Source organism: Mustela erminea, chromosome 11 (assembly GCF_009829155.1).
Source record: "Mustela erminea isolate mMusErm1 chromosome 11, mMusErm1.Pri, whole genome shotgun sequence".
Classification (NCBI taxonomy): Eukaryota; Metazoa; Chordata; class Mammalia; order Carnivora; family Mustelidae; genus Mustela; species Mustela erminea.
In genome coordinates this window covers 72,902,892-72,919,915 of record NC_045624.1, presented here as the reverse complement: position 1 = coordinate 72,919,915, position 17,024 = coordinate 72,902,892, and the positions used below count along the sequence as shown (strand labels likewise).

Genomic DNA, 17,024 nt, shown 5'->3' with positions numbered 1-17,024 from the left:
AAAAAAAAAAATCATTTCAAGATCAAGGTGGCAATGAGACATAAGAATGAAACTTCCAAGAAAGCAACTTTGTAAATGTTTCCACCTGGAACATGAGATAATGGCTGAGACCATAAGGCGATCTTGAATACAGTGATATGATCAAATGCATAAGTTTAAGGGAGAGGGGAACACCTCTGGAGATCATATGGATAAAGGCTAACAGTGAAGAAGACCTTTGGGTGACATTATTTTCTCTGTAGATGAAAACTAGTGAAGCCTGATAACAATGCATTGCAGAATCAACAAAATAATTACGGTTAGAATAAGCTGCCACCATCTGTTATACTGAGGACACCAAGAAACCTTCCTCTTTCCACATGCTCCCCCACTGGAGGATCTCCTACACTAAAGCTTAAAATTCTTTTAGTAGAAGTTAGGGTCTTTTGTTCATTTCACAGATAGAGATAAAAACTAGAAGCAAATGCCCTGAGGAATTAATGCACCAAGTTAAAATTATGTCAGGTTGTAAAATGCAGGTATCATATTCATGCCTGAGATCCAGTTTTGATGAGCACTGTGAGAGGAAAGGAGAAGGGTACTTAGTACCTATAATAAAAAGTAATCATAATGTGTTGGGGGGGGCAGATACAGAAAAGGAAGCCTAAGAACACTAAAAACAAACTATTATTTCCACGTTTTGTCATTGGGTTGGCTCTGGAAGAGGAAATGCAGAGAGAAAACATTTTATTAGTAAATACTAGTAAATCCAACCTAACGGGTTACTTCCTGCTAACCTATAATATTTATAACAAAAACTATAGATACAAAAGAAAAAATAACTGTAGGTGCTGAAAAGTATCAGAAAGTTAATCTCATAGCAAATTTTGGGATAAACTATTTATTTCCTGAGTAACTATATTAATAGAGAGAAAAGAGATGAATACTATAAACAATACAAATGTTTTAATAGTATTACAGTATAATACAGCACTATACTTTCACTTATATATTATAGATGAAATTTCTATTAATTTGAGTTTAATTATTATCTCATAAAAAGAAACAGGCTTATTTGTTTCCAGGTTTAACCTCCTTTCCCACCTAGTTCCATTATGGTTTAGTCCATTATGGTTTAGGCCTATGGTTGATAAAAAGGAAGCATTTGTCTTAAGCAGATCTGAAAGACCTGCTCATCCACCAAAAATCCCTTCCACTGACTTGCTATGGTACCTGAAAATTCCAGTAACAGGTTATATCTCCTTAATGAAGTAACTGGAAGCCATGTAGTAGGCAATTATTTTTACTAGAAGTAACTCATGCCAATTCTACCTACAAACATCTTGACTCAATTAATTTGTCAGAATGGCTGGACAGTCCTTGGAAATGTCCTCAGGAAATAAGCTATAGGCTGGCTAGGTTTTGATAGGAGCAGGAAAAAAAGAGGAAACTAAAGAAGCCTACTGCAGGAGAAAAGGCCACATTTGGAGTTCATTTATGGGTCCTTGGAAATTAGTTTTTGGTGTAGAGAAGAAGGGGTAGGCATTTCAAGGAAGTTGGTGAATACCCAAGGGAGAGGTGTAAAATTGATGACAATTTCACAAACAAGCCTTTTAATTTAGTTACCTTGATTTCTCTTGGACAGCAGAACCGAAAGCATGACAGACAAAAGTTAAGAATCTAATTAATAGGTGAGAAGACAAAAGATCAATTTAAATAATCTACAAAGCGGATAATTTAGACAATTTTCATTTCAGTCTGCTGATAAAATTAAACAGTACAAAATTATAAAATGTTACATTTTTAAATTATATATTCATTTTATTCTTAAAATAACAACTACAGTAAAATATTTATCAGATTAAATGTAATGTGGTATCCAAAATTATATTCTAGAATAGAAGATTGTAGTTGAAAAGTAATGAGATCAAATAAATAAAAAATAATGAGTATAAAAGATCAAATAAATAAAAAGTAATGAGATCAAGTAAAGTCTGTAGTTTATAGTATTGTACAAACATAAATTCCCTAGTTTTGACAAATAGTTGTATGTTAACATTAAGGCAAGCTGAGTAAAGGGATGGGAACTCCTTGGGCTATCTTTGTAACCTCTCTGTAATTTTAGATTTATTCCAAAATAAAATGCTTATTAAAATTTTTGTATTAGAATAACTCTAGTTTATATTAAACATTTTTTTAGATCAAATTGTGAGTTATGCCAACGGCTCCTTTGGGACTACCATGCCTATTATGCAAAATTTTCTAGTGCCACTGAGTTTAATAGTTTGCATATATTCTTATCTTCTGAGCAACCATGCAGAAGAGAGTGGCATTTTCTCAGTGGCAGAGATAGTGACATTTTATCCAACAATGACCTATGCATCAGGTCTGGATAATACCTTGAGTCATTTCACCTCGCCTTCATTTTAGCTGCACATTTTAAAGGCAAAAGTTTCCAGTTTCATGTTTCTTTTACTAAATGATAACCAGAGCTATAATAAATATCTCAGGCTCTGACCTTGTTTTGTTTAAGGAAAATATACTTTTTCCTTTGTTTATAGTACATAATGTTCCTCTGTATTTTAGGATGTTTAAGTATCATTTTCTCGTTTATTTTCATTTGCTGTTATCATTTGCCCATGCATTATGGGATAGAAAACAATTTTGGCTTGTGTCCATTAATAAGAAAAAAAAACCCAGAAAATAAATAGATTGGGCTTAACACTACTCTGATTGAAGAGAAAGACCTTGTAAAGAGTAATCTAAATGGCAGCAAATATTAACAAGATTAAACTAAGCATCTACGTACTAACAGCCTAACGTCCTGATTAATTAATCACAGGTTAAGCAACAATCACAACTTTACTGACTGGTGGGGAAGAGTGAGGTTCAGTAGCAACAAAGCAATCAAGACAGGGATATTTTTCACATTTTTTTCATCTCCAAATGATGACTTTTATAAAAGAGGGGTAAAAATATGAAAAAGATTCTAGAAATGAATTCTGAGTGGTTAAGAAAGATTACTGTAAGACTTGCATTGTGGTGCGGGGCCGCCTAACTTAGCTGTGGACTTTCTTTTTTTTAATTTCATGAGGCATTGAGGGATTGGAGGTGGGTGGGGCAGACTTCAGGGCTACCACTTTCTCTGCTGGTCCTGCTCAAGCTGAGGAAAATAGGCTTTTTAATTCTCACAAAGCCGCGCTTTAAATGTGAGGTGAGGAAAGGCTTGTCTACCCACCTCCAAGAAGCTAATGTCTCCCAAACTGTTTAAGACAAATTTCCTTCCTCACTAGACACAATGAAATTGTTACAGCCCTCAGGTCCTGACATTTGCGTCCCAAGTTTTAAATGCATTGGCTCCGGGCACTTTACAAGAGGTTACTCAATCCGTCAATGAACAAACAGCTTTTCGCGCTCTTTTTTCGCAATTGAATTTGCGACTTTTACGCGTTTGGTCTTATGGTCTGTTTGGTGGTTCTTTTGTTTTTTCTACTCCGCTTCCCCGAGTGAAGACTGTGGTACCCTTGGTTTCCTCAATCAGAGTAAAAATTCGTGCAGGGCAGTCCCATGTTCAGTGCCATCCCATACTAAATGTTAATCTCCTAGGTATCCATTCTGCACCTGACTGCCGCGTGCCTGAGGGCGCCTCAACATTTTCTCGGCGTTTTTCGGCGCTTTATGCCTACGAAGAGGTTACTTTTCCCCACCTACCAGTAAGGGACGCCGCTCAGCGCCCGCGTCTACGTCTGCGCCTGCGTTTGTCCGCGGGAGTTCTCCATGAGCGCATGCGCCATCCCTGCAGCCGCGTGCGTAGGCAAAATAGGTTCCGCCGCCAGTGGTGACGTCAAAATTCCGCGCGTTAACTCGATGTGGACACCTACCTCGGGAATGAGTCCTGGGACTTCGCAGTGATGGTGCACTGCAGTTGCGTGTGGTTCAGAAAGGTCCGTGTCCGGTGTTTCTCATCCTGTTGCTCAGAGCATGGTGCCTGTAACGCCACCTGAGAACTCTGGTTCGCCTTTCCCCCCCTTTTTCTTTCTGGGGGCCTCTTTCCTGCTTGGTTCTACTGTAGTTGTCTCCTCTTAGCCCTTCCAGGAGTTAGGCTTGGCCCGTGAGGGATGTGAAGACTATATCTACCTGGCACGGCTTAGGACGGTTGTTTGGAGAGATAAGGTTTGAGGTTCTTCAGGGGAATTGTGTGCACGCGGGATGGGGAGCTGGGGAAACCTGCCTGCCTTTTAGGCATGCAATATGGTATACATAGTGTGTAGGGTTGACGCTTTCTTTTGGCTCAAATAGTCTATTTTTCTTCTTTTAGGTAATAATATCCATAGCCTGTTCCTATATATGTTTTTCTCTAGTGTACTCTTTTTAAGAGCTTTCTAAAAACTACTCATCAGGAAAGGAAAGTAATGTAATTGGCTTGCCTTCTTGCAAGAAATTTAGGTCAGTTTTTATGCCGTGTTCATTTTAGACATCGTTTCTGTAAAATTTACAGTTGCTTCAAAATTAAAGAAAAAAATCTTAAAGAGCCTCACTAGTAATGTTTTGAGACTTGCTGGCGTCATTAAAAATGACGACAGTCAGATACTCATTTTAAGTTTGGTTTCTAAACCCCTAAATATGATGAATCTAGAGTAGTAAGAAATGTTTTACACATTGAATAGAACTTTAAAAACAGAAACTTTTTTTTCATTGGCGACAGAGAGGCATGGTTAATAATATTCTAAATTAAATTATTCTTTCTTTTCTTTTCTCTTTTTTTTGGAGTTTGGAAGTTTTTTGATTCTTTCAGTAAGCTCTATGCCCAATGTGGGGCTTGAACTCAAGACCCTTAGATCAGGAGTCACCTGCTCTACTGACTGAGCCAGACAGGCACCCCAAATTAAATCGTACTTCATCCAGTCCTCTATTTTCCAGAAAATAGATAGCCAATAGAAAAGAAACATGGGAAAGGTAATATTGAGGTGTATGAGGTAACTAATTCTTCAACCAAAAAGAAACTGCTTCTTTGTGTGTTTGTGTGGCTCAGTTATGAAAGGCTGCTTGTGTAACCTTACTGTCCTAAACAGTTACTTCCACTAAATGTTGTTTGCAAGGGGAATCTGTTCACTTATATGTGACTCATTTCTGATCTATTCTGGCAGAATCAAAGTATAAGTTCTTCATCTGCAAAAATACTCTGGCTAGCGCTCAAGTTCATCTTTTATATATTCCTTCCACCATGTTCCCTTAGAACACTCTATTTCATGAGTACATTTGTGTACTCAAAACCTAAACTTTAAATCTTTGTTGTGCTCCCATCCATTGCAATCTGAGAACTAGACCGCATCAGAATCACCAAGGGAGCTTTTACTAAATGTGCTAGTGGGATCTATCCTTATCCCCTCCTCCAGAATATAGTGGAATGGTCAGTGGACTATACATATTTTGGAAAAAGATGTTTTTAGTACCTAACCTATGCTAAGTGACCAAAGACTGTCAATTAAAGAAATTGCTCTGTAAGGAATTTTGATAGTTTGAGAGGTTAGGATCTTTACCTGCAGAAGTTTAGTGAGGAAAACAAATATTATAAGGGACGCTTGGGTGGCTCAGTGGATTAAAGCCTCTGCCTTCGGCTCAGGTCATGATCCCAGGGTCCTGGGATCAAGCTCCGCATCAGGCTCTCTGCTCTGCAGGGAGTCTGCTTCCTCCTCTCTCTCTGCCTGCCTCTCTGCCTACTTGTGATCTCTGTCTAATAAATAAATAAAATCTTTAAAAAAAATGCAATATAAGATTTCAAAAGGCATAATAAGAAAGATATGGTCTAATTGCTGAGAGAGTCCAGCAAAGTCAGTGGTAAGTGTTGACTAGAGGAATAAAGAAAGACATCAGAAAATTGACATTTGAGTGGGTTTATGGTAGAAAAGAACATTTGACATTGGAGGAAAAATCTGAGCAGAGTGGCATGGAAATGTGATAGTAGATTATGTAGTACAGAGCAAAGAGAGGAAGGAGAGATGGAGATTGAACAAATGAAAAAAATTGGAAGAATTAGTTAAGAACTTTTACTACTGGGAATTTTAGACTTTATTTCATAAACAGCAAAAACAAACATGAATGGTTTTTGAGTAGGGAGAAATATAATTAGAGATCAAATCCATTTTCAGAAAAATAGCTCAGGCAGCAGGACAAAGGCTGAATTGAAGGAATGATTAGACATTGCAAGAGCGTTTTAGAGCTAGTGTAATGGTCAAAATACTAAGGCAGTGGTATCAGAAAGGAGAAATAGGTAATAGAGCTTTGAGAAAAGAAGCAGGTGTAGTCAGAGATGCCCCATTATAGACTCCATGACTAGATAAATGGTGGTTCAATTATTTGAGAGAATATTGGGGGAACAGAATTTACCTGTAGAAAAATGTGGTTTTGCCATGTTGCATATCTACAGTGACTATTACCCTTTCAACTAATGTCTAAGAAAAAGTTAAATATTTGAGAGGTTTCAAATATGAATTAAATGCAGATCTTGCTCTTGGTTGCTTTAAACTATTAAGCTTACCTCCTGATGGAGATAGCCAACAGACTAGATATATAGAATATTTCTACTAGATGATAGTTTACTGGTACAGTCTGATATCACCCAGAGGAGAAAATCTAGATTGAAAAGTTGGACAGGGCTCCCACTTGGTTAAGCATCTGACTTTTAATGTCTGCTCAGCTCATGATCTCAGGGTCGTGAGATCAAGCCCTGCATCGGGCTCCCCGCTTAGCATGGAGTCCACTTGAGATTCTCTCTCTTCCTCTTCCTCCCCCAATCCCCCCTGCTTTTACATGCATGCACTCTCTAAAATTAAGTAAGTAAATCTTTCGAGAAAAGGGGGACAGTGTCAGAAACCTTGAGACACAAATTGGGATAACTGACAAGTTAAAAAAAAGAGATCTTAAGGGAATTAATCAAATGGGAGAGGGAGGTCAAACCAGAGGTGAAATAAGGAAAAAGACTATAGATTTGACAATCAGAAAGCTAATATTGATTTTTTTAGGAGCTTTAGTGGTAAAAAAAAAAAAAAAAAAAAAACAAAAGAATAGGGAGTTCTAAGTTGGTAAGCATGTTTGGTATACAAATGATCTCTTTCTCTCTCTTTTTTTAAAGTATGGAAACTTCATTGATAACCTAAGACTCTTCACCAAAGGAGGAAGTGGTGGAATGGGTTACCCTCGTTTAGGGGGAGAAGGTGGAAAAGGTGGTGACGTCTGGGTTGTAGCCCATAACAGGATGACTTTAAAACAACTTAAAGATAAATATCCTCAGAAACGATTTGTGGCTGGAGAAGGAGCAAATAGTCGGTAAGTATTTACTGAATGACTTTGATTTTAGAAAATTAATCCCAGAGGAAAAAAAGGTTAGAAAATCAAGATTGAATTGGTAATTTGAAGTAAATTATATTCTATATTTATAAATGAGCAGAAGTCTACAATAATTATCTCAGTTCTAGTAAAGATAAAAAGGGTAGATACTAAGGAATGTTTCAGTTTTTAAACAATTTTATCCTTTTCTTCTCTTAGTGTCTGTTTATATTCTTTTGCACTTTGCTGTGAAAACAGAAAATGACCTCCACTGTCTTCTTCTAAAATTAAATTTTTAGCAGTCTTTGGGAAACCTTTTCCAAATCTCAACTGTTCTACCCAGCCTACCATCACCAGTAGTTCTGCTGGGGTCTTAAGATGTAGAGCCTGTTTCACTAAGTCCCTTGTGTATTTTCCTTTGACTTGTTTTGGTCTTCTCCCTGTAACAAAATGTTCCGTTTATTTTTTGTAAATTTTTGTTATTTTTTATGGAATATATGCTGCCCTCAAAATTTGAAAAGAACTTTTTAAAAACCGTACTCAGTTACCTGTATTTTGGAAGTAGTGCTTGAACCAAGTCTTGAGAAGGAAATAGAACTTTGCCAGACAATCAAGGCAGGAAAAGGTGTGTTGGTAAGTGTATAACAAAAAAGGCAGTGCATTAGGAGGGAAAAAACTGGTGAAATAATACTTATTTCTAGCATAACTGTGGTACAAATGGGGTGGCTCATTTTAAAACAAAGACATAGCCCAGATCATGCAGAGCCTGATATGCTGTGTTACAGTGTTTGAAGATTATCTTAGAGTGATGGGGAGCCATTGAAAGATTTTAAAGGGACATTAATAAATTAGTGTCTTAGAAAAATCACTCTGGGGATAATTGGTTAAAGAATGAATTGGAGGTGTTGATTGAGACTCAAGATAGGAGATCAATTTGGAGAATATTGCAGTATTTCAGAAATGATGAAATACACAGTGCTTGGTCTGTACCCATCATTCTAGTTTCATCTCCCTCTACATTCTGTGTTTTCTGCATTTCAGCCATGTTGGCTTTCTTTTAGTATCTTATACTGGCATTTGTCTTCTATCACTGGGGCTTTGTGTTACCTTTTCTGTAATGCTTTTTCCTCCCCTTCATCCAATTGCCTTCTATGAACCCTTTAGATTTAAGCCGACATCTTTTTCCTGACCTCTCTGATGAAGTCAGAATTCCCATATGAACTCCCACTGTAAGTTCTAATTCATAAGACTTGTCATAGTTATAATTTTCCATTTTCTCATGTATTTGATTAGTGTCTGCTCTCTTAACCAGACTACCACTGAGGTCCATTAGGGCAGGGAACATAACAGTTTAGATCATCATTTCTTCCCAGATTTCTAGTAGAGTGACTGGTACATAGTAGATATCAGTTAACATTAGTTGAATGATGAATTCGATTGACAGAAGTGGATGGATTAGAACTATATTAAAGAAGTAAAATAAATAAGACTTGGCGATTGATGGAGTGTTGAAAGAGAATAATAAATCAAGGCCAACTTCCATGTTTTGACTTGAGGTGTGGGTAGATGATAGTATCATTCTTTGAAAAGGATTATAATAGGGGCGCCTGGGTGGCTCAGTAGGTTAAAGCCTCTGCCTTCGGCTCGGGTCATGATCCCAGGGTCCTGGGATCAAGCCCCACGTCGGGCTCTCTGCTCCGCAGGGAGCCTGCTTCCTCCCCTCTTTCTCTCTGCCTGCCTCTCTGCCTACTTGTGATTTCTCTCTCTCTGTCAAATAAATAAAATCTTTAAAAAAAAAAAGAAAGAAAAGGATTACAATAGAAAGTGGCAACTGAGATGTAGGAAAAGAGTTTGAAGGATCTTTGGAAATGTCAGCAAACACTTGAAATACAAGTCTGTGATTGAGGAATATGGTCAGGTCTAGAGATAAATTTGTTGATCATAAGCATGGACTAGGGTAGGTGCATTACAGAAGAGAAAAGAATTGAGGATCAAATTCTGTTATTCACCAACATTTAAGGAAAAGTAACAGAAGGTGTGATCTAAAAATAGAGAGTTAGGAAAGACTTAGTGTCATGGAAGCTAAGGAAGAATTTAAAGGAGGAGGAGGTAACAGTTTTATTTATCTTGTGCAGTTCAGGTAAATTAAGTTGAATATACTTACTGATGCCAGCATTTGAATGTATTATTTTATAATTTTATGAATTATGCCACCATATGTCTGTATTTGGGTCCTGCAAGAAGCAGGTACCAAAGTAAGACGTGATGAACAAGAGAGTTATTGGGAAAACACCTATAAGGACAAATTGGAGAGGGACCTGAAGGATGTTGGGAAAGTTGTCTGACCACTGTGCAAATCTAAGCCTTACAAAGGAAAGAAAGAAAGGCAAAATTTTAATCCACTGTGCAGTTTTAAGAAAATTAAGGCAAAGCTGATAGTGACTCCTTAAACCAAAGGAGGAATTCATGTCTCCTACAAAGGGGCTGGCTTAGTTACCCTGCCACACCTAATCATTGGTAAGAAATAGACTGTGGGAAGCATCATCTCTTTAAGATTTCAGAGCACATCAGCTTGGGTCATGGGTCATTGATGTTCCCTGCAGTCAGTTGTAAGAGATGCATATTTGTGGTCCGCTATGGCATGCAATGTTCAATGTTATTTTTAAAATCAATTGTTCAGTGTTAGTTTTCGTCAATAATCAGAAATCTACAAGAGCTTTGCAAGGTATCTTATATGACATTTTGTTTCTGGCTGTAGAACCAAAAGGGAGACTCTTGGATTGATGAAATTGAGCTATCATTTATTTTCATTTTGCAGTGACAACAGAGATAGTGTCTATTTTGTTTAATTCAGCGCACACTTAATGAGGATCAAATATAAACCAGACACCAAAATGATATCTTAGATGTAGTACACTCAAAGATGAACTCATACATTGAGGTATGGTATATCATGCTGTGATTTTAAAGTATTACTTTTTAAATTTCAGTGCACAAGCTTTGTGTAAGTTAATTAAATTCATAAATGATTGATTTGAAAATAGATTGGTATTTTAACTTTTTGAAATATGTATTTGGAGTTTAATATTTAATACAAGGGAGTTTTTTTATATGCTGGTATCTACACATTGCCTCATTTATCCCCCATTTTACCTCAAGAATGTGCTTTCCAATCAGTCTGTGTCCTTACGCCAAACCACCATGCTTTGTCAATACAACCTCACCACTTGCACCTACCCTCACCTATCCTCATTTTCTGTTTTTCAAACAAAGCTCACTTAATTCCATCTAAAGAGATTTGTTCCCTGTTGAGTGTAAATCTTAACTCCCTTATCTTCTTTTCCTTGAAAGATTTGTTCATGTGCTTTAGTTTTGGGGATATGAAAAGGTTAATCATGGGAAAAAGAGCTCAACTATTAGACAATTTTAAATACTCTAAACTAGTGTTTTTAGACTCTGTCTTTAAATTTTTTTTTTTTTTTTTTTTTTAAATCTTTTTTTTTTTTTTTTTTTTTTTTAAAGATTTTATTTATTTATTTGACAGAGAGAAATCACAAGTAGATGGAGAGGCAGGCAGAGAGAGAGAGAGAGAAGGAAGCAGGCTCCCTGCCGAGCAGAGAGCCCGATGCGGGACTCGATCCCAGGACCCTGAGATCATGACCTGAGCCGAAGGCAGCGGCTTAACCCACTGAGCCACCCAGGCGCCCTGTCTTTCAATTTTTTAATAGGAACTTTTAAACCATTTTTGTGCCATCCATACTGAGAAACATTTTACATTTTAGCCACACATGTATGTTACTCTATTTTCTATCCTGTGGTATATTGTACATTGTTGTTTTCCTTTATTTTGGGAGAATATGCATAATATGAAATTTACCATTTTAACATGGATAGTTCTGTGGCATTGTACTACATCTTGTTGTACAGCAATCACCTATCTTATTTTAAGTGCTGGTTTTGACTGTATTTTGAAAAACATTGCCTTAGGGTTGTAAAATCAATTTATAAGATTTCATATAAAAAGCAGAATAGGGGGGCGCCTACGTGGCTCAGTGGGCTAGGCCTCTGCCTTTGGGTCAGGTCACGAACTCAGGTCCTGGGATCGAGCCTCGCATCGGGCTCTCTGCTCGGTAGAGAGCCTGCTTCTGCCTCTCTCTCTCTGCCTGCCTCTCTGCCTACTTGTGATCTCTGTCAAATAAATAAATAAAATCTTAAAAAAAAAAAAAGCAGAATAAGAAACAGCACTATCATGAGGTAGGGTTTCACAAAACCTTAAAGTCATTCATATATATATATATATATATATATATATATATATATATGAATTTGTATGTGTACGTGTGTGTGTGTGTGTGTGTGTGTATGAATGACTGTATTATTTCTTACTGAGTTGCAATTGAAATACTGAAAACTACTGCTTTGAAGAAGCCATGCCTTCAGCATGTAAATCCTTTAAAGTGTTCAAGATCTGTATAAAAATCTGTTTCTTCAGCTATAAAATACGGATAATAATAGTACCTATTTCTCTTTGAAAAAAATTAATAAAATTGATAAAACCCTAATCAGACTTACAAAAAAGAAAGGACCTAAATAAATAAAATCATGAATGAGGGAAGAGAAATAACAGCCAATACCACAGAAATACAAATAATTCTAAGAGAATATTATGAAAAACTATATCCCAACAAATTGGACAACCTGGAAGAGATGAATTAAATTGCTAGGACATATAAACTACGAGAACTGAAATAGGAAGAAATAGAAAACTTGAACAGCTTGATAACCAGCAGAGAAATTGAATCAATAATGAAAATACTCCCAACAAATGTCTTCCCAGGTAAGTTCTACCAAACATTTAAAGAAGAGTTAATACCCATTCTTCTCAAACTTTTCCCAAAAAATAGAAATGGAAAATTTTCAAATTCATTCTAGAAGGCCAGCATAATCCTGAACCAAAAACAAACACTGCATATAATATAAGGGATATATAATATAATATAATATAATATAATATAATATATCCCTTATATTATATAATAATATATATTATATAATAATATAAGGGATATAATCCAATATCTCTCATGAACATGGATGCAAATTCTCAATAAAATACTAGCAAATCAAATCCAACAGTACATTAAAAGAATCATTCACCATGACTAAGTAGGATTTATTCCTGGGCTACAAGGGTGACTCAATATTCACAAATCAATCAATGTCACATACCACATTAATAAAGGGAGGGGTAAGAACCATATGATCCTTTCAAAAAATGCAGAAAAAGCAATTTGACAAAGTACAACATCCATTTATGATAAAAATCTTCAACAAAGTAGGGATAGAGGGAACATCTCTCAACATCATAAAGGCCATATACAAAAAACCCACAGCCAATACTGTCCTTAATGGGGAAAATCTGAGAACTCTTCCTCTACAGTCAGGAGCAAGACAGGGATGTTCACTCTGACCACTGTTGTTAATATATAGTACTGGAAGTCCTACCCAGAGCAATCAGATAACAAAAAGAAATAAAAGGCATTCAAATTGGCAAGGAAGAAGTCAAATTTACTATTTACAGATGACCTGATACTCTATTTAGAAAACCTGTAAGACTCCACCAAAAAACTGCTAGAACTGATACATGGATTCAGTAAAGTTGTAGAATACAAAATCAATGTACAGAAATCTGTTGCATTTTTATATACCAACAATGAAGCAGCAGAAAAAGGAATCAAGGAATCAGTCCCATTTACAGTTGCACCAAAAACCATGAGATACCTATGAATAAACCTAACCAAAGAGGTAAAAGATCTGTGTTCTGAAAACTATAAAATATTGATGAGAGAAGCTGAAGAGGACATAAAGAAATGGAAAAACATTCCAAACTTTCGGATTGGAAGAACAAATAATGTTAAAATGTCTGTATTACCCAAAGCAGTCTATACATTTAGTGCAGTCCCTATCAACATACTGACAGTATTTTTCACAGAGCTAGAATAAATAATCCTGAAATTTTTTGGAACCACAAAAGACCCAAAATAGCCAAAGCATTCTTGAAAAGCAAAGCTGGAGGCATCACAATTCTGGACTTCAGGTTATATTACAAAGCTGTAGTGATCAAGTGATCAGTATGGTGCTCACCCAAAAACAGACACATAGATCAGTAGAACAGAAGAGAAAACCCAGAAATGAACCCAAAACTATAGGTCAGTTCATCTTGGAAAAAGCAGGAAAGAGTATCCAATGGGAAAAAGACAGTTTCTTCAACAAATGTTGTAAGGAAAACTGGACAGCAACATGCAAAAGAATGATACTGGACCACTTTCTTATGCCATACACAACAATGAATTCGAAATGGATTAAAGATCTACATGTGAGACAGGAAACCATTAAAATCCTAGAGAAGAATATAGGCAGTAACCTCTTTGACATTGGCCATAACAACTTATTAGATTGTCTCTAGAGGCAAGGGAAACAAAAGCATAAGTAAATAAACTTTTGGGACTTCATAAAATAAAAGCACAGTGAAGCACACAATCTAGAAAACTAGAAGTCAACTTATGGAGTGAGGAGATACTTCAAATGACATATCTGATAAAGGGTTAGTATCCAGAATATGTAAAAGATAATAAAACTCAACACTCAAAAAACAGTTAAAAAATGGGCAAAAGATATGTCTTTTCCAAAGAAAATAAACATGATTGACACATGAAAAGATGTTCGATATCACTCATCATCAGGGAAATACAAATAACAACTGCAATGAGATATCACCTTACAATAGTCAGAATGGTTAAAATTAACAACACGGTGTTGGCGAGGATTCCGAGAAAGGGGAAACCTCTTACACTGTTGGTGAGAATGCAAACTGATGGAGCCACTCTGGAAAACAATACGGAGGTTCCTTAAAAAATTAAAAATAGAAGTACCCTATGATCCAGTGATCACACTACTGGGTATTTACCTCCAAAATAAAAAATACAAAATCTAATTCAAAGGGATACCTGGAACGTAATTTTTATAGCAGCATTATCAACAATATCCAAATTAACAGGAAGATCCCAAATGTCCTTTACATGATGAATGGATAAAGTAGATATGGTATAGATATACAATGGAATCTTATTCAGTCATAAAAAAATGAGATCTTGTCATTTGCAAGATGTGGGTGGAACTAGCGAGTATTATGGTAAGTGAAATAACTCAGAGACAAATACCATATGATTTTACTTATATGTGGAATTTAAGAAATAAAACAAATGAGCATAGGGGAAAAGAGAGAAAGAGGCAAACCAAGAAATAGATTCTTTTTTTTTTTTTTTAAGATTTTATTTGACAGAGATCACAAGTAGGCAGAGGGAGGGGAATGGAAGCAGGCTCCCCGCCGAGCAGAGAGTCCAATGCGGGTCTCGGTCCCAGGACCCTGAGATCATGACCCAAGCCAAAGGCAGAGGCCTTACCCCTCTGAGCCACCCAGGCACCCCCCAAGAAATAGATTCTTAACTGTAGAGAGCAACTGATGATTTCTAGAGGGGATGTGGGTTGGGAGGGATGGGTGAAATAGGTGGTAGGGATTAAGGAGTGCGTTTGTGATGAGCACTGGGCATTGTATGTAGATGTTGAATCTGTATGTATAATTGGCTGAATAAGTGGTACATAATTATGTGATAGCTTTAACTTGGTTGTTATCGTTATGTAATTGTATAATGTTTTTGTTTGTGTATTTTTCTTCATTTTATCTCTATAAAAAGGATATTCTAGCTCAAAAATTATCAGATAGAATTAAAAATATCAGATAAAACTAAAAAATCTGAGGGGCACCTGGGTGGCTCAGTGGGTTAAGCCTCTGCCTTTGGCTCAGGTCATGGTCTCAGGGTCATGGGATCGATCGAGCCCTGCATCAGGCTGTCTACTCAGGAAACCTACTTCCCCCCCCTCTCTCTGCCTGCCTCTCTGCCTACTTGTGCTCTCTCTCACTGTCAAATAAATAAATAAAATCTTTTTAAAAATTTAAAATTTGAAAAAAAAATCATTTATAATTCTTCCACGCATAGATAACTACTATTAACCTTTTCTTGACTGTTTTAAGTCTTTTTTTTTTTAAGATTTTTTTTTTTTAATTTATTTGTCAGAGAGAGAGAGAGCACAGGCAGACAGAATGGCAGGTGGAGTCAGAGGGAGAAGCAGGCTCCCTGCCGAGCAAGGAGCCCGATGTGGGACTCAATCCCAGGATGCCGGGACCATGACCTGAGCCGAAGGCAGCCGCTTAACCAACTGAGCCACCCAGGCAACCCAAGTCTTTTTTTTTTTTAGACGTTTAAGCAAAATGACTTGTGGCAGTTAGTTTGTGATTATGTGGATGTATATAAAATTTGGGGGTACAAATATGAGAGCACAACATTTTCCAATCTTTTCTTTTCTCTAAACATTTTTTTCCATGCCAGAGAATTATTCAGAATGGCTGTGTACTAATATACTATTGGAAATAACAACTTTTTTGGCATTCATTCATTTAGGTAATTATAGGCTTTTTCATTGTTATAGTCACAATGTAAATATATCCTAGTGTATAGTGTTTTACATGATTATTCAGTTATTTTTTTAGGATAATTTTCCAGAAGTAGAATGCTTGTTAAAAGTTTGTACCAGTTCTATCATGAGCAGTGTGAAAGTAGCTAGATCAGTCACTCATAATTAAAGTATTCTTATTTGAGGTCCGTTTGTTAAAATGTTTGTTATTCAATGGATTTCCTATTTTTTCCCAGAGTCTTTTTCGTTTATATACATCTACATAATTCTATTTTTTCTAGCTTAATTGTGTTATAGCAATGATCACTCTGTTTTAGTCATATAATATTTTAGTTCATTATGAGCTAAAATGACTTGGTTAGCTTGGTAACTTAAATCATTACCTATTATTATTATTATTATTACTTATCTTGTTATCTGTTTTATTTTTATTGTTTTTATATGATAGTCTGAAATGCAAATAAATAGCAATAATTTTCTCTTCCTCTGATATTTGGCCATTTAACATCTGTATCAACAAGAAAAGTTGGTTTCTAGTCATTGTAAGCCATTATATTTGTTCAGTATAGTCCATTTAATATAGTGGGTTTTCCCTATTTTAATTTAGCTTTATTTTTTTGTAGAGTTAATGCACTGAAAGGGTCTAAAGGAAAAGACTGTGAAATTCCTGTACCTGTGGGTATTTCAGTAACTGATGAAGATGGTAAAATTATAGGTAAGTGTATTATAGAGTCTAAGGTTGTGAAAATGTACATATTTTTTAAAGTTGTTTGGGAACTGTGAGGAATAGCTCCTCTTTAAATTTTTTTAAAAATTTTAAAAACTGAGCCTGGGTGGCTCAGTGGGTTAAGCCTCTGTCTTCAGCTTGGGTCTTGATCTCAGGGTCCTGGCATTGAGCCCCACGTTGGTCTCTCTGCTCGGCAGGGAGCCTGCTTCCCCCTCCCCCACTCTCCCTGCCCCTCTGCCTGCTGTGAACTCGCTCTCTGTGTCAAATAAATAAATAAAATCTTAAAATAATTTTGTTAAAAACTACTTCAATTGCTAATTTATAAGAGATTTGAAAACTTTATATAAAAGTTGTTCAAGGGAAAAAGAACTTTTCAAGGGGCGCCTGAGTGGCTCATTTGGTTGTAGAGTCAACTTGATTTCAGCTCTGGTCATGATCATCGGGGTCCTGGGATCGTGAC

At 36.3% G+C, this 17,024-nt stretch overlaps 1 protein-coding gene and 1 long non-coding RNA gene across 3 annotated transcripts in view; one reads left to right on the top strand and one right to left on the bottom strand.

Annotated features, from left to right (window-relative positions):
- The window catches only part of LOC116569191, a 34,643-nt gene extending 30,845 nt beyond the window's left edge, over positions 1-3,798 (bottom strand). Inside the window, exon 1 of the long non-coding RNA XR_004276904.1 lies at positions 3,691-3,798. This is a non-coding gene — a long non-coding RNA (uncharacterized LOC116569191). The remainder of the gene's footprint in view (positions 1-3,690) is intronic.
- Positions 3,796-17,024, top strand: part of GTPBP10 (GTP binding protein 10) — a 29,513-nt gene continuing 16,284 nt past the window's right edge. The window contains exons 1-3 of one of the 2 annotated variants that reach the window (XM_032305250.1): positions 3,796-3,923; positions 7,112-7,305; positions 16,461-16,552. In XM_032305250.1, coding sequence (XP_032161141.1) covers positions 3,891-3,923; positions 7,112-7,305; positions 16,461-16,552 — 319 coding nt within the window. In that variant the 5' untranslated portion in view covers positions 3,796-3,890. The remainder of the gene's footprint in view (positions 3,924-7,111; positions 7,306-16,460; positions 16,553-17,024) is intronic. The other variant, XM_032305249.1, reaches the window with a different exon arrangement.